General features: G+C 41.1%; 1 protein-coding gene across 13 annotated transcripts in view; it reads left to right on the top strand.

Moving 5' to 3' along the window:
- The window catches only part of tcf3b (transcription factor 3b), a 39,242-nt gene that overhangs the window by 9,683 nt on the left and 6,706 nt on the right, over window positions 1–22,853 (top strand). For 4 of the 13 annotated variants that reach the window (XM_077606858.1, XM_077606854.1, XM_077606852.1 and 1 more), the window contains exons 1-9: window positions 2,811–3,388; window positions 7,381–7,477; window positions 8,877–8,949; window positions 15,617–15,690; window positions 16,193–16,265; window positions 17,188–17,228; window positions 18,081–18,213; window positions 18,428–18,474; window positions 18,773–18,841. In XM_077606858.1, the coding sequence (XP_077462984.1) occupies window positions 7,403–7,477; window positions 8,877–8,949; window positions 15,617–15,690; window positions 16,193–16,265; window positions 17,188–17,228; window positions 18,081–18,213; window positions 18,428–18,474; window positions 18,773–18,841 (585 nt within the window). In that variant the 5' untranslated portion in view covers window positions 2,811–3,388; window positions 7,381–7,402. Of the gene's footprint in view, window positions 1–2,808; window positions 3,389–7,380; window positions 7,478–8,876; window positions 8,950–15,616; window positions 15,691–16,192; window positions 16,266–17,187; window positions 17,229–18,080; window positions 18,214–18,427; window positions 18,475–18,772; window positions 18,842–22,853 lie in introns of those variants that run through there. The other 9 variants (XM_077606851.1, XM_077606850.1, XM_077606860.1 and 6 more) reach the window with 7 other exon arrangements.

Raw genomic sequence — 22,853 nt, 5'->3', positions numbered from 1 at the left:
CCGGCTTATTTTCCCCTTTGTGTGCACACGGCGTTGTTGTGAAGGTATTTATGACCCATATGTGCGCTTGTTCTGAGCAGTAACCCCATTACATTCTTAAATCTGTCCACGGGGCTAATTAATGTGCTGTGTCTTCACCCAGGGGACAGCCAATGGATTATTTACCTATATGTACTATTGACAGCCAGACCCCCATGCCCCCCAACCCTTGTTTCCTTTGCAGTGCAAACAGACGACAACGCCAGGCAGTTTAGCACCATTAGCATATGTTGCGTCTTTATTGGGTCAGGTGCAACATTGGATTTTTACAAAAAGGAATTCCAATAAGTGTAGAAGGTAAATAGCACAATAGTAATAGAAAAATATATATATGGCATTCAATTGGAGAAAATGGTGGCAAATTCTAGTTATAGTTGAAGTTATTGAATTGAATTGAATGGAATTGAATGCTCGTTATACAAGTTTAATGAGATTTAAAGCTTCACCATGAAGTGCAAAAATACAACAACAAACAAACAGACAAATAGATAATAAATAAATAAGTAGTCCAAGTGAGCAAACAAACAGATAGATAATCAATATATAGTTATATAAATAAATAAATAAATAGTCCCAGTGAGCAAAGAAATAGATGGATAATCAATGTATAGTGATGATAAATAAATAATCAATGAATAAGTAATACATTTTTAATAGTCAACATAATAAATAAGTAGTAGTCAGCATAAGGAGTTCTTTTTTTTGCTCACTTAAAAGGCTTAAGCTATTAAAGGTTTAAATAATTATAACATTTTTATTACATAACTCATTTGATATTGACATTTGGCTTAATTACAGTAATAGGGTTTCAAATCTGTACTAATATTAGCATTTTCTCTGGAGTAGAAGCTAGCAGTTTAGCCAACTGTTACTGCTGACTAAAAGGAGTAACGTGCTCGTGTATGTGAGAAAAAAAAATGAAATAAAAGATAACAAAAATTTGTTATTCTCATCATATCTCAAATAGGGTGGGTTGAGATGAAATGAGAATTTCATGAGCTAAAAAATGCCCTTTTTGGGATGACTCTAGTATAATTAGAAGAATGATTGTTGATTTTAGGTGACTAAAATCACTGGCTGCCATTGACGCTGATAGACGTCCAACCCATGTGAACTGGACCAATCCAAATGGATTGGACAACTATCACTGCCAATGGGAGTGAGTGAGTTAACTCTGAATCAATTTTAAGTGTGAATCATTTGGAGTTTTTTTCAATGCATTTTTTAAAGAACAGCACAATTAGTCAAAATCGAGAATTAAACTTTGTAAAAATGTACAATTTGGGAGTAGTGTACACTGGATCTGTCTGGTGAGGCTTGGATTCCATTGAAAATGATGACGTTAGGGCAAAATTTAGTCTCATTGCAATCTCACAACAAGCCTCGTAGGTGGCCTAAAAATGATATATGTTCAAAATGTGACACACGATTGTGTTTGTCGATAGGAAAACAAAAGAGACGCTGTCTGAAGTTTCCTCCCAAGCCTTCTTTTTTCCCCCCTCAGGCTGAAAACAACAGCTGTCTACCACCAATAACTTTCAATAAAGTGGGTTATTGTGTGTTTTTGTAAGAGGGTCTCCACGTGCAGGTGACTTATTTATGTCTTCATCAAAAACGCTGCGGATAATTTACAAAAAAAAAGGTCTTAGATTGCTACTACAATGATTGTTGTTTGATTGTTTTGTGTTTTAAAATCTTAGGTCGGTAGGGATCCTTGGCGGCTCACCTGGGAAGCAGCCGGTTAGCAGCGGTGCCTTGGTTTTAGGGTTCACGGACAATTTGTATTTTTAAGGATAATACGCACACGAGACCACAATCTTAATAGTATGTCTTGTATCAATCCGCAATTTCACAATAAAGCGATATCGATTCTTTGGATAGCAACACGATATTTGCATATAATACACTGCCCTTTTCCATTTTGATTCAAATTACTTTGTTTATGTACACAATTGACACAATCATGTACATTAAACTATAAGCATATAATACGTAGTTACGATGATTTATACAGTATGCATATATAGCGTTTTATTGATTGGTTATAAGCCAAACCTTGTATTATTTATTACATGATATCAAATTGTACCGTCATGAAATATATTGTTAAAGCCTTAGTAATAATGACTCAATATTTAGTGGTTTGAATATAAATTACAAGTAATTGCTAGAGATCTAAATCACCAATTAACGGCTGTACGAAACTATATTGATTCTTTGACGATAATATACTTAATAATATTCAGGTCAATGACCTTCAATTGGGAAAAAAAACTAATTTCACGTTTTTAACAATTTGGCCGATGATAGTTACATACATTAACGTATTGTTATACCCTTATTTGACAACGATAGATGTCCCAATTCATTAAAACTAGAAAGGTTGGCTGGGAATGCTCGTGTTTCACTGCCATTGACGGCGGCGCTATAATGCTACGTCATTATTGTAAAAAAAAGCCATAAACATGGTTGATAATAGGCTATTTGTTATGTTTTATTTATAATAAAAAAACACTAGGTAAGTAGGCACACCAAACTAAAAATTAAAATGATGTCAGCGGGCATGTTAGAGCCCCTTTCGGCCAGCCTCTCTAAGCACACGCACACGCAGCGAAAGTTAGCGTCAAGAAAAAGGCGGGTCTGAACCATGTTTTCAAACGTTGATTGGTTAGGCGAACCGTCACTCCACCGTTCGCGTCTTCCCATTGGCGGAGCGCCTAGCATTTATCGTGTCATCTCGTCGAAGCTGCTGCTGTGTACATCGCAGGTAACTTTCTTGCGATACCCTTCCGCTGAGAGACCTAGTGCGCGTAGTAATATCGCGTTTTGGAGACCGTACTTGGAGCAGACAGCATTTGGGAATACGTTTCCGATATTACGTGGCTTTTCGGCAGCGAAGACCTCCGTTATTATTTCTCGCTGTGGACAAATTAAGACCGTCTTCGAAAGGCGTTTGAAATCGGACACCGCTGGCGTTGAGGGCCTCACTCTGCGCGCGGAGGGATACGTTGTTGCGTCTGACAATGTGGACGGAGGAGGTGAAGATGTCTACGAGAAGAATGAAATCATCTCCTCACTTGTAACAGGGAAAAAGGAGGACGACGCGCGATTAAGCGAGTAGAATAGATTTCTTTGCACGCGGACTCGATACACTGGAGCAAGCCACGTGGAGGCGGACACTTGAAGAGCGAGCTTCCCGGGACAAAGAGGGGGAGAAAGACGTTCCACGGCGCTTCAATGCGTCTGGTGCGCTGAGCTCGAAATTCTCCTCAACTTTTATGTTTCCCCCCCTCGCCTCTCTCCGCTTTTTCTTCGCCGCTCTTGGATAGCCGACACCCGCGGAGGAGAGGTAAAAAACACCTTCTTTTCCGTCACCTTTCACCCCGAAAAGTTGCACGAATTCGACGGCAATCCCCCCATTGACACCCGCGTAGTAGGGCGCCTTGTGTTTTTCTAAAAACTTTTTCGGGTACGTTATCTTAAAGCGATGGGATGGAGTATTCTTTTTGTCTTATTTCTCGAGCTAGCATAATGCTGCTCTTTTTTTCCCCAACCGCTAATACTGCTTTTAAAAACAAACAAATAACAACAACAAAAAAACAAGTCCAAGTATTCTCCCTTTGCCCGTTACGCCGTGTGTCTATGCTAGTTAGCATTTGAGAAAACACAATGTATACGTTGACTCGGCCAGGCTATTTAATTGAACTTTACGTTTCGGGGCCTACTCTTGTGTTGTCCCCGAATTTGTCAGACATCAAACTTTCCACGAGCTTTCCTTTTGGTCGCCTTTTAAACATTCCTCAATGGGAGCGAGTAGCCCACCAGCGGGACTTTTCATTTTATTGCACATTTGGCAGGAAATTCCTGTCGCTCCCACCCCCACGGTCTCGCAACTGGCCCCCCTCCTCCTTCAAAATGCGATTTGAACCCCAATATGAGCGAAGGAGAAGGTGTAAAGTTTGCTCGCTATTCAAAGCGGCCTACTATTTATGTGGGGGTTCCCCCTCGGTAGTTTGTCCTGAAAATGAGCGCTGAATGGATTATAGTTGTGGATGTAAACCTACATTCTCTCCTCTGGATGCTGGATGGCAGTTGTCTTAACTCGTTGTCTGCCATTGACGGTGATAGACGTCCAATTCATCATCTGACAACACCAAGTATAAATGACTTTAGTGTGGAATACCATTTCACAAGTGTATATGTACTCATCACGCATTTCACACATTCCCTATACCTCTGATAATGTAAAATATTTACAATAAATAAGGTTTAATCACCTAAAATGACACCCCTTACAAGTGTGTCACGAACGTGACGTCAGCAGCAGATAAACAGGTAAAAAGTAGCTTAGAAAATAGGCACAATGTTTCTAAGTTTCTGTACCTCTTCAACATGCTGCTCTCTTTTTTTCCATCCAAGACTGAGAGGACACTTGCTTCATTATAGATCTTATATTTAGAAATCTAGATGTCTGATGACATGGGACGAGGGTCAGGGCCATTTTGCATCGTTGTCGATCCACAAATACAATACATTTAGTCAAAGGAGCGCATATTTTGAAGTAGCTATGAATTCTTTAATTGCAGCCGATCTTGAAACAGTTGTGTTTTTTGCCCTCAAGCATCTAGTCTTATATTTGTGATCTCTATCTGCTTCAAGTCCTGGTTCCATTAGTATTTCCCCATACCTCAGTGGGTTGGCATAGGTGGGACAATCTGACATAGTTTCATTCGATCGGCTAAAATAGTATTGGCATTTTAAAATGTCTGACTACTGCTATTTTGACAGGGAGCGAATAGTCGCTGCCAGCCTCTCCCAGTCAAAATAGTTTGGACTTCTATTGCTGTCATTAGAACTGAAACATAATCATCATCATGTGTGTGAAGTTATACTAAAGAGCCAAGCAGTTTTAGTTTCAGTAGACTCTTTTTGGCCCGCACACCCTAGGTTAGCCTCCAGCGCCATAGTGTTTTGTGTTGACTGCTTCTTTGTGGCTTCTTTGCTTCGAGTGGGGGGCTGACAAACACCCCCTAAGCTGCTTGCTTCAAATATTGATCCACGCGTTGGCCAAGATGCCATTTTGTTAAAGCCACCTTGTCCCTCTTCCATGTGCCTGAGTCAATGTCGTGCAGTGCTTGGCTAACATTTGAGAAGCCCGAAAAGTTGGGACAGGCAATGAGACGTAGACTCGGATATGTTTGTGTGTGTGCGTGGCTTGCTGGCATGCATGTGGTCACTTCCTTTCTCAAGGTTAAATGAGTTCTGCCTGGTTGAATGGGCCACACTTTTTTCCAAGTCCGATAGTGCCCTATAATATGTCCATGTCCAATTCGATATGAAATTCAAAATGCTTTTTGTTTAGTGATTTGTTTTCATTGCTGTATTCCAAAGGAGGCTGTAAAAGCACACCACCTGTTGGTGTCCAAATACTTTCGCGTCACCCCCTTCACTTTGCCGATTCCTGGCAGCCTGGCTCAATCACGTCCAGGCTTCAGAACGCCGCCCCAAGGCAACGCAGGGAAAATTCTCTGTCGTTTGTCAAGCTTCTCAGCGTTGACGTATGCTAATTCGGGAATAACGTGTTTGCATATAGTCATTAGCTCTGCCTTTCACCTCTATTTCCTTGGGCTAACAATAGTCCTAATTATGTCTGTAATTGTAAATTTACCACGTGGGGTGAAAGTACAGCCATGTTGTTTGGGCTTTGTGTTTACGTAGAAATATCTTTTATTTTTGGAGAAAAGGCAATTTCTAGTTTTATACTAGAGTAGAACACCAACGATAAACTGATGATTCGAGCAAAGTCGCTGCCTCGGAGCATCGTTGGCATCATTTTTCGCACATACTATTATTACCGCGAGTACAAGCTCAACTCTGTTGAAACAAGTAAACCCGATGGTTACAAGCCCATAGGAAAGCAAAAAGACCACCCGTGTCCAAAGTTTGTTAAGATAATGTTTCTGAGAAAATGGAGAACCTGATATGCCACAACACCACAACACAAGGCAACGTAAACATTGTTGGCTGGTTTATTATAGCCTACCACTGCATACTAGGACATTCTTAATGTTATTCTCCCACAAGTGGTTACAGACAGGAACAATTGTGCATTTTCCATCATTTTAGTCATCAGTATTAGATACAAACAAATAATTGTTGTACTTTTTTTCTAAATTAGGCTTTTCATCTAATTTTAGAAACTTTAATATGATAGGTAGTCCCTCCCCCAGTTATCTGTTTAGGGCAATTTTTGTTTCCACAGCTGTGCAACCTACTTTGACCAGTTCTAAAGCAAATTAATGCAAGAATGTTCGAACACTACGAAACATTGTGGTTATAAATATCAAAATTTGTCTTGGTCATTCTTGGGCAGATTTATTTTCATTGCTTATAAAGGCAAAACATGTCATCAAGCAATGGGCTTGAGGCAGAAGTGATATTGAAGGAAAGATGTAAGCAAAAGTAGACCCGGATATTGCTAATTGAGATAGTTTGAAATGATTACAGCTAAATGCACCTTTGCATTTTTGTAGACTTCCAAACGATGCAACGCAAATGTCAGGCAGTTGAATTCAGTTTTTCCTTTCTTATTATTTTATTCACAAATAACAAAATGGTTTTCATTGGGAATTTGCTCTCCCAGAAGCAAAGTTTTTTCAGTTGTCTGAGCAGCACATGATGGTAGAAAGCGCACTCAAACTGGCTGGCTAACATCAGGGCTCCAAATGACTCCTACTGGATGATAATGTTAGCCGCTAACCTCAAACAACAATTATATAACTGAATGAGCAGAGATGGTCACAAAGAGTGATCTATACTAGCTACCCTTGTAAATTGCTTTTGTCATAAGCCCACTTCATTGTAAGTCTCTACTACGATTGTGATCATTTTGCATTTGTGGTGCAGGTAGTGGCATTCACTTATTTAAAAAAGTTATTCATTTATTTTTATTTTTTTATCGGCGGTTGGCGCTGCCCACCCTAAACGAATTAGACTTTTATCACCGTCAATCACACTGAAACATAATCATCATTCACTGATAGTGTTCCCAGTTAGGGCAGTATTTTAAATTAGGAATGCCATGTATTGGCAATTAAGCTATCATTTCTTTTCTAAAAGGAAGTGGTACCTAAGCGCATGATGTCATATTAGTGGTTATCAAGTCACATGTGATCATCACAATATTGGAAGAGTAGAGTAGTTGATTTTATTCATCATGCATTGACTTTTTTTTTAAATCAGCAACTTTTTTTTCCTCGGCTGTATCACACTTGTCCTTGTGCTTGCAAGTGCCCTTATTATCATCTATTAAAGTCCTGTATCTGCAAATCTCTCTCGTAGGGTTTGTTAGAGACGGAAGGTTATGACCGAGCAGCAGCAAAGAATGGCTGCAGTGGGAACTGACAAGGAACTCAGCGACCTTCTGGATTTCAGCGCGGTAAGAGAGCGGGAGTGCAGTCGGGGTGGGTGGCAGCGGGAAGAGACGCAGGCGGTTGACAGAATTCTTGAATCGGTCTTGCAAATGCAGGTTATGATAAGTAACACTCACCTGACTGATTGCAAGAAAGTACTTGGTTTACGGTGGAATTGTTGAAATGAATTTATTTTCAATAGAATTCTTTTTTGGGGGGGTCCTGGTTTGAGAAAGATTGCTCATTTATTGTCTGGAGTTTAGTTAAAATAAAATGGCAGTAGGGCTGAGCGATAAATCGGTTTTATGAATTAATTTTTAATGCAGACAAGTTAAAAAAACAGAAAGGGATCGGTTCCCATGAGGTTTTGCAGCACGCACCAATTTCCTTCCTAAACAGCACAACAAATAATATTTTATTGCTTTAGTGAAGTGTCCGGTGGCAGACACGCTGCAATCAAGCAGAGCTCAGGATCGAAGTGTTCGTTGATATACAGTTTTGAAAAGTGTGCAAGAAAGAAAAAAAATGCTTCCATTTGTAAAATGGGAAGATAAACTAAACCAGCCCTAGTAGGCATGCTCAATAAATAAATTAAAAAAAAACACAAAGTAACATTACATTCAGGTTTGGCCTTTACTGTTTTGTGCCCCTTCATTTAATATTATTTGTACGATGCATTTTATCACCTAATTTTACACCGGTGTCATGTCATTTTTGTTCCTTTGGGGGAATGTCTTATGTGTGCAGCTATGTGCACATGATGGAGCACTGCCGTTCACTTCCAAGAAAAGGAAGCAGCGCTCCCCGAAGGGAGTGTCTCATTAAACAGTGGAATTCACCACCAAAACGTCCAGATTGATCGCCTGCCAATTTATAACAGCAGATGTTCCGTCTACTAAATACGACACTGATAATTGGGTGAGAAACTGTGGAGGGCTGTACAAACAAGTTTCCTCCTCGTTTGTTTCGGGCATCTGACATCCTCCCAAGGTTTGGACATGGAAGAAAGCGGGAGTTAAATGTGTTTGAGATTGCTGTTACAAGATCTAATGCGATCAAAAATGGTTTGCTTTGACCTGTTATGTTGTTATGGAAGCTTGCGCTCTGATTTACATGTCCTACTTTGTGGGGGAAAAAGAGGAGACATACAGTGGTAATTCAACCACTCTGTGGCTTCTTTAACAGTGGTGGGAAATTCCCCAATAAAAAGTCATAGTACAAAGGTATTTCCACGTTTTAATGCAAGCTAGTGACAGCTTTTTCGACCCTGGAGCTTATCTGGAGTGCTTTGATGCGTACAAATTTCCCGTCGGGTGAGGGACAAGTGAACGTCAGGTCGTTCATTAGTGGAAGTAGAATGTGTGAAGTGTGCCCTCCTTTGCTTTTGTTTGTAACACAATCGTTCTCCTTTTGTTGTCCTCGTAGATGTTCGCACCTCCCGTAGCAAACGGCAAGAACAGAACAATGACTCTCGCCAGCAGTCAGTTCAGCGGCTCAGGTAAGTTTGATAACTCTGTGTTCAATAGACACGCATTCACTTTTGTTCTCTGAGCACTTTTACATTTTTCTTATTATTATTATTTTTATTTCATTCCCAATTGATCTTTGCCCAACTCTGCCCCAATAAACAACTATTGATCAATTATGCGTCCTAGCAACCATTGTTACGGAACGGCCACCATCAAGCTTTACGATAGCCCCATTGTCACAATGCTTAATTCTGTGCTCATTGTTTACTAATATTACCATCATGAAGTCATTCTCATAAACAGGAATCAAACAAACAAATAAATAACATTTTAAAAAAGGATTTCAAATTTTTCACACGATAGTCACTACTATCTAGGTCAGGGGTGTCAGACTCGGGTTGGTTCGCGGGCCGCGTTGACGTCAACTCGATTTCATGTGGGCCGGACCATTTTAGATATAATATTTAGGTTTTTTTTATAAATGGATTAAAATCCCTGAATATTCAATTTTTTATAGATCTAAAACAATGTGCTAGCTTTTTTTATATATAATTTTAGATTTTACAAAATGGTTTTTGAACTACAAAATTTATTAAAAAATTACAATTATTGATTTAAAAGGGGGAAAATCAGGAAATTTAATATACATCTATACTTTTCATTTTAATTTCATTCTAAAACAGAAAGTCGGCACTCATGATTTACTTTCCCGGGGCACACAAAATGATGCGGCGGGCCAGATTTGGCCCCCGGGCCGTCACTTTGACACATGTGATATAGGTATTTCGCAGTGCAGGATGCTGTTATGTCCAATGTCTGTAGAAGATCCCATAGAACTAAGCCTCTTTGACACGTGTGTTGACCAGCAATTTATGCTAAATATATATATTGAAATTGTGGTATATCGTGACACTTTGTATACTTGACTATATAGTTTGTATGTAGATTTCTGAAAAAGGAAGCGAATGACTGAAATCCACTGATTGCACTTCTAAAATAACAGATTGGTGAAAAGGTGTCCTCTTGATGGGTTAGAACTAAAACCCACGCCCATTGTGGCCCTTTGTGGGAAAAATTTGCCTACCCCTGCTCTAGTCGCTTGTCAAAGGTTTTGTTTTCGTAATGTAGTGTAGTCACCTACTAGTAGCTACTGTGTATTATCAAGCTCTGCACTCTGAAGTAGAATATTAACTGCTGCTTTGGTGCTAGCCAGTAAAATTCAGGCTAATGTCCGAGTCAACTGAGCCAGTAGATTGCATGCATACGTAAGCGCGTAGCGGGAGCATACCAAACATTACCCGACTTCAGGGCATGTCTGAAATGGGCTGTAATGTATTGCTTGTGAGAGAGCTGTGTTGCATTTGCATTTTTATCCAGGAAAGTATTGCTAATCTAAATATGAGCCATGCTCAAACAATCTGTGCCTTTCTTTTGGATAGCCTATATAATTTTCTATTTTTAAAGTGCAAATGAGCTGCCAGTTAACCCCTGAAACCGCTTTCAGCAAGCTTTCTCTCTTGCTCACTGAGACTTATTACTTAGTCATGTTACTTTGGTTCCTCTGTCACTCGGCCAACCTGCTGTGTGAAATGCAGTCACACTCCCCAGTGTTCCCCAGAGTGAGAACTTGGCCACCGAGGAACAAAGGCAAGAAAAAAAGGAGCTTATAAACTTGAAACGACCCCCTCCCACCACAACCCTGAAGTGTAAAACTCTCCTCCCCCAACCTGGCGCGGGTTTTTTTCCCCCCACTGATCTGCAGGAAGTGGCTCGAGTCAGAGACAATGTGCCTCACCCCCAACTCGCCAGTTCTTAAACTCGCCCAGCATGCAGCGTGTGGCCAAAGTGGAAGACTGAGCTTGTTGAATAGAGGGATCAGCCCGCTTGGAAGGCAGGATTCTGTTTGTTTCTATTACAGTCGGCAATTACTAAGCAGTGACGAGTTAATTCCTTCGAACCCAAAGCACCACAATCGACCCACCCAACCCCCACCCCTGCGTGTTTTTCGCGGCCCAAAGTGTGGCCCTGGGTCATTGACACCCATTTTAATGCGATACAATGCAAGCTGTCACCTTTGCAGATCTGGAGGTACAAGCACAATGGTGTTAAAATGTTTAAGCATGCAAATTCCTTCGCAGGAATTATTGTACGTCTGGCCAAATAAACACTGCAATAATAGTGCAAGGGTCTCAAACCTGTGGCCAGCGGGCCAGTTGAATCCCATTGGACAATGTTTTGCACCACGCTATTTCATAGTGTGTTATGGACAAGCAGCAAAAATAATAATATAAAAAAAAAAAAGAATAAGTAACATAGATTTTGGAAACCGTTTTACCAACAAATTAGCCTAAGTGATTTAGCAACATGAATTCCATTTTGGAAAGAATCTTTGAACACTTACTGCAGCTTGTTTGTAGCTGTGTTTCTTTTTTTGCTAAAAAGCCCTACAGTCTTCCCTCGATTATCGCGACTTCACTTATCGCAAATTTACTTCTTCACTTTTTTTCTGGGATTAATTATTACCTTTTTTTAAAGTTCCTAAAAATGTTAAAATCCACGCTGAAACACGAAAGCGGAAGCCTCTCTACTCGGAATCAGCACTGAAGGCAAAAAAAATATTTATTTATTTTTAAGATCAGAAAAATGTGAAAATCCACCCCAAAACTCGGAAGCGGTAGTCCCTCTTACTACTTGGACTCAGCACTGAAGAAAGGGAAAAAAGGTAGTTATAGCAGGGGTGACCCTACTTTGCGATTTTTCGATTATCGTGTCCATGTCTGGTCTACATTAACCGCAATATTCGAGGGATTACTGTATTTGTATGTTTACAAATCCAGCAGTGTGCCCCATTGAAATGAAGACAGACCAAAATCATTTGATTTTTTTTGTTAAGGAAAACCACCAAAGTATCAGCCTCACTTAGCTGATCCTATGAGATTGTTTCAATTGTGGCCATTTACAGAATAATGTTTAGATGTGACATCACACAAGCTGCTTGTATATTCAGTGACTCGGCAGGGCGGGAACGGCATAGAGCAGCCCTGTGGCCCGTCAGGCCACTTCTATTCATTAACACAAAAGTGCTCCAAGGGGCGCTAATTGCATTAGGCGTCTTTCTCCCTTCCTCAGAGGCACTGGGCACGTGTGTGTATGTGTGTGTGTGTTGCAAAGGCTGTTTCAAGTGGTGTGTAGGGGAGAGGCCTGGCAAAGAAGATGTGGGATGTTTGAAGAGTGGCGCTTGTGTGACGTGTGTTGGGCCAAACACGCAAGCAGGCGTCCTCTCTGTCACCTCTGCAGCTGCTGGCAACGTCTCCATCCCCCTTCGCGCGCCCTGTGACCGGCTCACTTCCCCTGGATCACAACAAACAACTTTGTCAATTTGCATATGTGGCTCCTGTCCTAGCTGGGTTGTTGATGTTGTAGTGCATCGTGGAGAAAAACGTTGAAGCAGTCCCAGGTTTTGCTCATAGCAACATGTGAAACTAAGGTGACAGTTGTGTCCACTCGCTACAGTAACCTGCAATGCAGTTTCATGAGCCAGATATTTTTTTTAAATTTTAAGTAGATGAACTCGCATTTGTTCAATGCAAGTTTGTCAAAAGCAAAGATACTGAAATGTTGGATCTGGATACGATATTTAATTGAAAGTTTCGATTCTCAGCCCATCTGTCCCCACTGACCCTTGTTTTTTTTGTTTATTTGCACAGATCATTTTTTTGATTGGCACAACTCTTGATAGTCTGCTGTTTTTTCTAGTAGCGCTATCTAATTCAAAATATTACTATTTTGACAATGCTATTTCATGGTTACTGCGGGGTCTCAAGTCCTAAATTTAGTAATCTTGATAAATTATTTTAATAGAGCATTGATGTTTATTTGGATAAATTCTGTTGTTTAGCGTGAGATTCAAGAATTTTTCTGACGTTCGAGAGGTTTGTGAGTTAGTAAAGATATTAGGATTAAAAAAAATCCAAGTAATCTTTAAAATTCAAAAGTTTTCTTTTTACCCAATGTAAAAATTGGGATTTTTAATTTATTTATTTACATTTTACAATTTGTATGGATTAGTTTTTGCATGGTTGCAGTGTTTCTGCGGGCACCCATGCATGATGCACTATCTTTGGGCATTGCAATACGTGACAAAAGAAAAACAATAGAAAGATGTCTTCTTTGGCATAGTTTTCATGCACTCCTTGGCAGGCAAAATGTCATTGGCACCTCAGCAGCTCTCCACCTTGTTTTAATTGCCTCAGAGTTAATTAGCCCAGTAAGTGTGAAACAATGTTGTCAGACTGCACAGCCATGCTTCCACTCCACTTTCCACTTCGGCCCCCCTGCTGGCTGAGTGGAGGCGCCCTAGGTAGCGCAGTGGTACATCCAAAACACAAAGATCTTTATGACTTTTTACTTTTGTTTGGTGGCCTGGCAGAGCTTCTTGTTGCGCTCTATTTGGATTATTATATTTGTCAGCTACAATAATGCACTATTCATCCATTAATAATGCAATTTACGCATTGATTTTCAATGAAATTCATGCAAGTCAATTATTAAGTATATTTTATATACATTTTAATTCATTTAATGATCCCTGTCCAAGCTAGGAAGAGGTTATTCTTTGGCTATTTGGTATTCAAATTATTCAAATAATTTCATTTATTGCTGTTGCTTTAAAATAGCTTTGATTCATGCAGTATGTTTTACTCAAATGCATTACCATGAAACCAAGCAATCCATTAAAATATTATTTTTTAACACATGCAGCAATGTGATTATCAATGTTGTCCTTTTTTGTCATTACCATATCTGAATGACCAATTTAAATAGTTGTTAAAATTGCAGAATTGCTTAACATTTTTTTTATTTAAGTAAAGTGTACCTGGTTGTGTTAAAGGATGAAAAATATACTATTTTTAGTATAAAGTTGGGATTCAAAATGTGCCAAGGTAATACCATAAGGGTGATGTAAAACGGACATCTCATCAACACTTTGATACAGTGGCTATCGCGGTGTGTATCGCTTTGATGCACCCGTTCTGTATATTCCACAATCGCTACTTTGTTGCTGCCATGCCTGGGTAACTTGTGAATACCTGCCAGGAATCTTTCCGACTCCTGTTGTTATTGTTCTAATTTTGGCGCCTTATTACAGCCCATGTGTTCTCTGTCTTTCACAAATTTCCACTGGACTACTTTTGTGTGGAATATCCACCTCCCAGGTGGCATGTATTTCTCCTTTTAGAAGATTTCAAAAAAAAATGTAGATGGCGTTTGACTAGCCAATATCAATCCTTTTGTCGGTGGAATATGCTCTATTGTTTTCTCTGTCCTCTGCTGTTGAGTGTTTGATGGTAGTTCTTTTAATAGTGCCGTGGCCCTTCTTCTGAGGCCAGTTCTCCGAAGTCTCCCTCCCTGCCACTCGCATGGCCGTCATAGATCACGGCTGTCGCAGCATGTGTAGGTGCTTGCTCCGCGCAGTTAGTCTCATCACTCATTCCTGTGCTCGTCAGCCGGGCTGCTGATCCAGCCTGGACCCCTCTGACACCCCCCCCTAAACCCCCCCAACGAAACACTCCCTCCAATCGTTCACTTTCTCTCACACACATTTTTAATTAGGCAAAAAAACACACACAAAAAAAACCAAGGAAGACATGAATATTCATAAGAAAGCTGCATTAATATGCACAATTATGCAAATCAGCATGCAATTAAGCCTTGTGTCTCCAGAGAGCCTGGATAGCATTAGTACACAAGATAGGGAGAAGAGGATGATGGGGGTATTTTGAGGAGTTTTCAGCTTCACCAGCCTTTTGGCTTTGAGTGTTTTCTTTGTGTTGCACATGGTGTCTGTGTTATATTTATTTATTTGGTGCCTCCACATCTTTTTTTCCCGGGTTTTGGGGTTGGGGGGGATGGTGATTGTGTTCATTTGCCCCAACCGTTTATAGGGCAAGTGATAATACGTACGTGGCTGCCAGTTCCCAATAATAATAAATGAATTAATAAGATGGTGTTGAATACTAAAATTTAAATACATAAGTAATATAAAATGTAAAGATATTCATGTTATTTGATAATTGAGTAAAATAATATTAATAGCAAAACAAAACAATATTAAACATTTAAATGAATGGAAAATAGTTCTCTCCTTTTGTAAGTAATTTTTAAATTAAAATGAGAATACTGACTTTTTTGTTTAAATCACCTTCTCTTACTTAGTAGCGATCATTCAGTGCCAGTCTCTCTCCCAGTCAAAAGGGATCTGACGTTCATCGCCGTCGATGGCAGCCATGTAGTTAAAGGAGTGCCCTCTAAAGGGTTAAAGCAACCTAATTCTGCTAAATTACATTTGGGACTGTATTGCTCTCATTTCCATTGTTTGTAATAAAAACTAATGACTACATTAAGAAGCTTTCCTGTTTTTTTTAAATATTTTTTGTTACATTACAATGCATCTTAAAAGCAACACCAGCTTATGTGCTTGTTAGTGATTCTCTCATGATTTCCGTGTGTGCCCATTGTGGCCACTTAAGAAGCTAAAATGCTGAGTACAACATCATTATGTTATGGCACGGTCCCTTAATGTTATTTCAATCTCAATGACACATTCATTAATAAAATGTTCAGGCTGTGTTTTCTTTTCTCTGGCTCCTGTCCATTCACTGGTCTAAACAAAATGTCTTCTTTTTTTATTTTTAGCACTAGATGAGCGCAGCAGCTCTGGTTCCTGGGGTTCGGCAGAACAGAACAGTCCTTCTTTCAGCCAAGGACGGGTAAGATCTAAATGGAATTTTGTGATATTGTCACATGCGCATTTTTGTAAATCACTGCTGTCGCCAAAACACGCACTCTCCCCAAGCGTCGAGTGTATTTTCAAGTCACGCGCAACGTTTGATGTCAAGTTGCGCTTCTACTTTGTACCTAATAACCTTGGCTCGGAATTCTGCGTTGGCAATCCATCTAGTAAGCCCGAAACCTCTGCGGAAGCCCATTGGTAATTCCCGACTCTCATACGCTGTTAACTGCCTTGGCACAATACTGTGTAGAAATAAGGAAGAAGGCCTGAAGTACACGCAGCTTCCCTTTGATTAGCACATGTCGATAATTAAGAAAGTCACTCTGAATCCCCCAAGTGGATGCAGATCTGTCTGGCATTGGTCCTGCGATTTAAGATGAAGGGAGGGAAACCATGAAGCCCCAGTATTCGTGCCAACACGATGGAGACGGCCCGGAATAGCGTTTTCCTAAATGTTCTTCTCGTATGTGTCTCTACAGGGCTATGGCGAAGGTTCGCACTACAGCGAACACGAAGGCCTGGCTTCTCCTTTCATAAGTTCGGGTATTCCAGGTATGCTCTTAAATAGGGGTATTGAGGGAAGATTTTTCCTTCAAAATACTTGAAAAATGAACATTCACTTTTCTGGTTTTCTTCTAAGTATTCATAAGTAATACGTAATCAATGAGAAAAGTCTTGATGAACTATTTCATATATCAATGATTAATGGATATTGATATTATTTGTTCCAATCACAGTAACAATTGAAGGTAACGGGGTTGCAAAGCTGTAGTAAATTTGGCTTTATCTCATGATTATAACCTAGCTGTTTGATAAGCTATTATTGCTGAACAAGAGGACAAAACCTGTGTGAATAAATGGTGAAAAATAAGTGTCTAGTTCTAATTATACGTATAACAGGGTTTATTACACATTCAATCAAGTCCAACTAAAAATATGAAAAATTGAAGTGGGGACAATTTGGTTTGTCCCATTCATTTGGAAAATTGGTTCATCTCAATTCTACCGTATGTGATTTCTTGCCATGACAATTCATGTTTTGTGTATGTGTCTGAATATTTTAAATTGAAACCCTTTGACATGGTCGGGTGGTCATTGGATGCCAGCCCTCCTAATCAAAATGGATTGGGTATCTTTTGTCATCAATGGCGCTGAAACGAAACAACAAATGAGTTAAAATGTTTTGGGTGTCTATTAGGAATATGTAGTTTTGTCCAGAAGTAGTGTTTTCATTGTGAATGTCTCCACACACGTGCGTGTGTTCATTGGTTGAGTATCAGGGCAGTGATGCTGAAAGCTTCCTTAGGGATTTATCTGGCAGGCAGCTTTATGCAACTGAGCGTACAAAAAGAAGGGGAAGGGCATCTCTGGACTTTTTGTACTTTTTAGAGAGAAAAAAACGTGTTAAACTGAGCACACATCTTTGCCTGAGATCTTTGTTTTGTGGTGTTGATGTATCCAATTGATATTTCAGGTAAAAGTGAGCGGCCATCATACTCTCCCTTTCCAAACCAGGTGAGATGTTTATGTTAGAGCTGTTTCATGTCTGTCATTCAGTCATTTGAGCTCCACCCAAAACTTTCATAATTGGATATATTGAGCAATTATCACAAAAACAGAAAACATTAGTCAACATCATCTTTACACTTTGTAATTGTTTTAATTCCACCCAAATGTAATAGAATGTGTTTAATGTTCACATTGAATCAAGTTGATCAAAAGTCCTTAATCTGGAATAAAACCAAGTACAGTGGACCCTCATGATTCGACGGCTATCCGTTCCAGAACCAACCTCGTAACATGAATGTGGTAGTATCATGAATGTGGTCCGTTCCACAACCAACCTCGTAACATGAATGTGGTAGTATCATGAATTTATTTTCTCCGTAAGAAAAAACTGAATTCCAGCTAATGCCCCGGTTTTCACCTAATATAGTAGGAAATGGACACAAAACCCCACATCTCTCAGAAGGTGCCGCACTAATAAAATAAATTGGAGAACAGGGGCCTTCCTTTATTTACGTTCCAGCATGTAGCTGTTAATGTTGACACATTTTATTCTAAAGGACACTGAGGGCAGGGAGAAAACAGAGAGCAGACTATCAATTTTCAAACTGCAGTATTCATTGATGGAATAGTTGAAAGACTAAGCTGATGTTGGCGTTCCAATGTATTTTGTTTTGTATTTGGAAACCCTCAAATTTGGTTATTGCGCATATCTTGGGATGACACACCAAAATAGGGCACTAGACTAAATTAATATGTAATCCCCGTGGCTAAAAGGCATTAACATGACCACATAAAGTTGTGTTCGTGCTGCGCTATTATGTCCTGGTAAAACTTGACCTTTGTCGTTTTTTTTTTTAGCCCGGTTTCCTTCCGAGTGAAATTGCCATGCCCAGCCCAGATGCCATGTCCCCCTCTGGCTTAAAGTCAGGATCCCAGTTTTACCAATCCTACCCAAACAATCCACGAAGGAGACCGACCGATGGTGGCTTGGGTAAGATAAGTTAAACCTCCAACAATTCTGTGTGCCAACGAATGTCTGGCAGCATTTTTCCTTTGACAGTCACGTGCATAAATTCTGGCACACGGCACAATGCTGCATTGTGTTCTGTTACAACTGTAGTAGGCCGGTGAAGATAAAGCACCTGTGCTGATATTGACGCATGTATATTGTCTTACTTTTACCTTTTCTTTGTGCATTCACATAGACTCTCAGCCAAAGAAGATTCGGAAACCCCCAGGCCTGCCTTCCTCGGTAAGACCTTTCTTCTTTCGACTACTGTGTATACACACACACACACACACACACACACACACACATATGCACACATATACACACTGCTTTCTCCTCTCCGCTTGAGCAGTTCTGTGATAGACGGGGTAAAGACCCAAAGTGAGCTGACATCAACATTTATCAAGCTCAACCTCAACCTCTACCATGCAGTATATGTCTTTGAGTCTTTCATCTATTGATCATTCTCACACATTTCGTGGCAAATTAACTTCTAATATGCCTCACTCTTTCGGCGCTTCGGGTCCTGGGACGTACAAAGGGTCACTGTAGCAGATTTTGTCAACGCGCCCAGAATTCCCGGCAGCTGATGGCACACATAGTTGGAAAGGCAAGTCATGTTTACGTGTTTGACTATACACTCAGCGAATTGGCACTAGCCCACATCACTCCTCTTTTTATAAACTGTTGAGGTTAGTCTTGTGTGCTAATTAACGCGTGGCTCCATCGCACCGCTTCAACTACGACTGTAGTTCATTTTCAGCGCCACGGGATTGCTACTTTTTAATTGTGTTGTTTCACTGTGCCAAACCTAGCGAATGTTTCTCTGTTTTAGTGTAAAATACTTTCTTTTTACTACTGAGGGTGAAGGGTGCTTTGTTAAAAAAAAACGAAAGAGAGGGTGAAAAGGCGAGAGGGGCAGACTGTCTAAAGGTTTTCAACAAGATTGGGTATTGCTTGTGCATATGAAATTCTGATCACATTTTCCTCTGAGGTTTAATGCCTCATTGAAGAATTGGAGGACATTTCTATTCCACCTTCCAAATCGTGAAAATTCCACTTGTCGTACAAAATACTGAAATGGGCAGCTTCTGAGTAACTTTGCTCGTCCTTAAACAAACTATGAAAAAAAACACTTGTAGGAAAAATTGAATGGTTCAGTCTTTAAAACAAAAAACGTGGTACCCTTTAAAATGCCCTTTAATGACCCAATTCAATCTCAAAGAGGAGTTTTAATCATGATGGGTTGCTTTTATATTACATCTGTTCATAAAGTTGTTAGTCTTGATTCAATGTTTCAAAATACCTCATGAGACCTTTTTATATATTTTATCATGGGACATTTTGTCTTCATAACTTTGCCACTAAAGTAGGTTTGTCCTCTTGATCAACAGTCACAGCTAATTAAATGGATAGCTTCTATTCCTGAGCAAAAGCTGACAATAGTAGGAATATTTGACCCTGTTACTGTAATTAAGCAAAAATATTGTAACTATCAACTAAATTGTGTTAAAAATCGGAGCTACTCCGCAATTATAAACTGAATCCTTACCTATTATTAATGAATCTGGAGTAGAAAACTGAAATATGTCCAATTTTTCAAGAATTTGGATGAAGAAATGTTCAGCGATTCTGGAATGAGCCATATGAGAATTGACTCGCTTGTGTGTCGTCAAAGCGAGAAGGAAGCTGAATTTTCTGGTCGGCCAGGTCACAAATTGCATAGCCATGGATGCATAATGTGGCATGAGTTGAAATCTAGCGTAAAAATTCTGGATTTTGTCTCGGAATTTTTGCTGTGAGACTAAATGAGGAGGGAGAATGGATTCATGCCAATTTTGTCTCACAAGTGACTGCGTCAAGTTGCCTGTCCCTCGTTACTGACAGAGCCTTCACCTTTGGGTGCTGGCAGTTTGAAGTGGCTGCTGAAACTTCTCCTTTTCCGTCGGTATCGAATCCAACGCCCCCCCAACCCTACTGTCTGAACCTCAGCCATTGGCCTGCGGTGTAAACGACGGCCGCGTGGTTTCAGTGCAAATGATGAGATGTCAGTGTGTAAAACCCCTCCCCCTACCTCAGTCATCCCCGTGTCTACGCCACAGCAAATGATGGCCTGTGTGGGTCTCCCCCTGTGAGTGACCCAGTTGTGAGGCACGGTGCTCGCGAGGCCTCTTAGCCCCCGTGTCTGAGCCCAGATTAATGACTGCCGATGATGATCCTGTGCCCCCACGCTCGTGGGCGGGGACACCACGGCGATGGTCGTTCAGTCCATGTGAGCTGGGAGTGAATGATCCAGTGTTTCCTCTTTAATTATTAACACATCGCGTAACCGCTGATGGGTGTTTCCCAGATTAGCTTTTTTTGTTTTTGTTGTTGTTGTTTTTTTAACTTTCCTTTTCAAGCTGCTGACATAAGTCATGGTAAATCTGTGTGTCTATATGTGCCCTGTGTGGCACTTAGTTATGCATGTACCCGCTCTAACTTGTGTGTCGGACATGCGGAGAGAAGAACTGCTTCCCTGAGGGAAGCAGGCAAGGAGCACTCCTCCGCCCACGGTCGTAGCTGACGAAACACCACCCGTGCCCGTTGGCTACTGCCAATCCCAGCCTGTCCGAGCCCTCTCGAACCAGCCTTTGGGATTATGGCGAGGGAGCTCACGACCATGCGCACAGCAACCAGTACCCACCAATCTGCACACTACACCACAGCCTGAGGGGTCAGGCTGCAAGGAAGCAGTTCCCTGTTGCTCTCCTGCTGCCCCCATTTTAATGCATATAGTCCACTTCCCTCCGTCACGACCGCTTCGCGGTGTCGGGTTAATGTTTGCTGTGTTCCTGACTAGAATAATTGGGTGGTGGTGGGTCCTACTATTCTGCTAGGTTTTGGGGTGGGGCCTCCCCCTCCGTACTGCGTTCCTCTCTTTTTCTTGCCCCATGTAGTCTTTGTCCCATCTGTCCTCGTGTCCTGCTTGGGGCCTGGAGGTGGTCAGCATGTTGCATTTGCTGGTGGGTTGGGGGCCTGTCACTGTGCCTGGATGGGGATCATCTCCTGTGCTAGGCCTGGGACACTGTGGGGGGCCCCGCTGCAGAATAGCTCCAACTGGTTCAAGCAGAGTTTTGTGGGTCTATTCCTCAGTTGTATTGTGGAGTCATTCATATGCAGTAGATAATTTTGCTGCCCTCTATATTCTCGAAGAATATTGGTTAACTGGGCCGGCAAGATGCATGGGTTAGTATAAATGTGGCAGTAATGTTAGTTGTACTGAAACATGAATACCCAGAAAAAAAACTCGCTCCGACAGGGGGAGAACTTGCAAACTCAACACAGGAAGGCCGTAACCCACCTGGGATTGAACCCTTGATCTCAGAACTGTGAGGCGGACGTTTTGGCAGCAAATGATTATCAATGGGAGCTATTGAGTTAAGCAAATAAGGAAATGCAGTCCCTCTCAAGAACATTCATGAACGAACGTATCCTGCTGTTCATGAAACAACCGTATCACCATGTGGGGTGGAAGAATAAAGTACTTGGAGTTTAGTTGGACGTTAATCTGAATCCATTCCCACTAGTGTTTTCCTAGTAGAGAAAATACATTAAAAACAAAAACCTTTGCGCAGTCATAACCTGAATTGCATTAAATCCCTATTAGATGAGGATTTCAGTTTAGAAATCCCCTTTCTTGCTACGAATACAACACACTAGTCACCAGTGTAGTTCCGTTGCCATCTACAGCAACAGGATTGGCGCGACATTGTTCTCCATGAAAGAGCAACTCAAAGCCTATTGTTAAATGAAGCCATCTCAGTCATGTTTTTCCTCCAGAATTAACAGTGATCATTTTAAATCCCCCGTTTCCTTCACACTCCCCTGGCCATATCAAGCTTTGTTTAAGTCATTTAGATTACCTTCTACTGGCCCGCTCCCTCAACATCCCTTATCTAGCTACCCATTTCATAAATCGTCAGGGTCCTCATTTTTTCCCCCTCAATCGTCTTTCCCACTCCATCACCACCCACCCGCCCCAGTCCACTGCAGTCTCTCTCCCTCTCTTTCTGACTGGATCCCAGCCCCCATCGCGCTCCCTCCTTCCCTCCCCTCGCTCCTTCTCCTCAGCCCAGCTGCCTGTGGAGTTGGATGTGGTCCAGGAACAGGCAGATGGCTCTGTAATTAGAAGTGCATCTCTCCATTCCCTTTCCACTTCTCCCTGTTAAATCAAATTACAGAAAAAAAATCCCTTTTTTGGATTAGCATTCTTTGCAGCATTGCCCCCTCCTATTCTTCGTCTCTTCCTGTATTCTGCCAATATTGCATGCGGGTGGAATCAGAGGTCGCCGACAAAACTGGGGGTCCTCGTCTCTGTCTTCAGTCTGTGGAACTAAAGTGGCAAGAAGCTCACTTGGCGGTTTTATAAGGAAAGCAGTCGTGTCACAGTGGTTGAAATCCCCTCTGGAAGTCAACTCTTACAGAAAGTGATGGCCCTTGTTTCAGAGAATGGCAGACGTGTGTATGCTGGGCCGTGTGCCTTGAATTTCAGTGGGAGTGTGTTGCAGGGGAGGGGCTGCTGGCCAGCCTATGTGATGTCACTGGGGTCCTGGGAGCAAAAGGAAGCGCTTGCTGTGCTC

Source organism: Stigmatopora argus, chromosome 8 (assembly GCF_051989625.1).
Source record: "Stigmatopora argus isolate UIUO_Sarg chromosome 8, RoL_Sarg_1.0, whole genome shotgun sequence".
NCBI lineage: Eukaryota > Metazoa > Chordata > Actinopteri > Syngnathiformes > Syngnathidae > Stigmatopora > Stigmatopora argus.
Note: the sequence above shows the minus strand (reverse complement) of the source record. Positions and strands in the feature narration are given on the sequence as shown.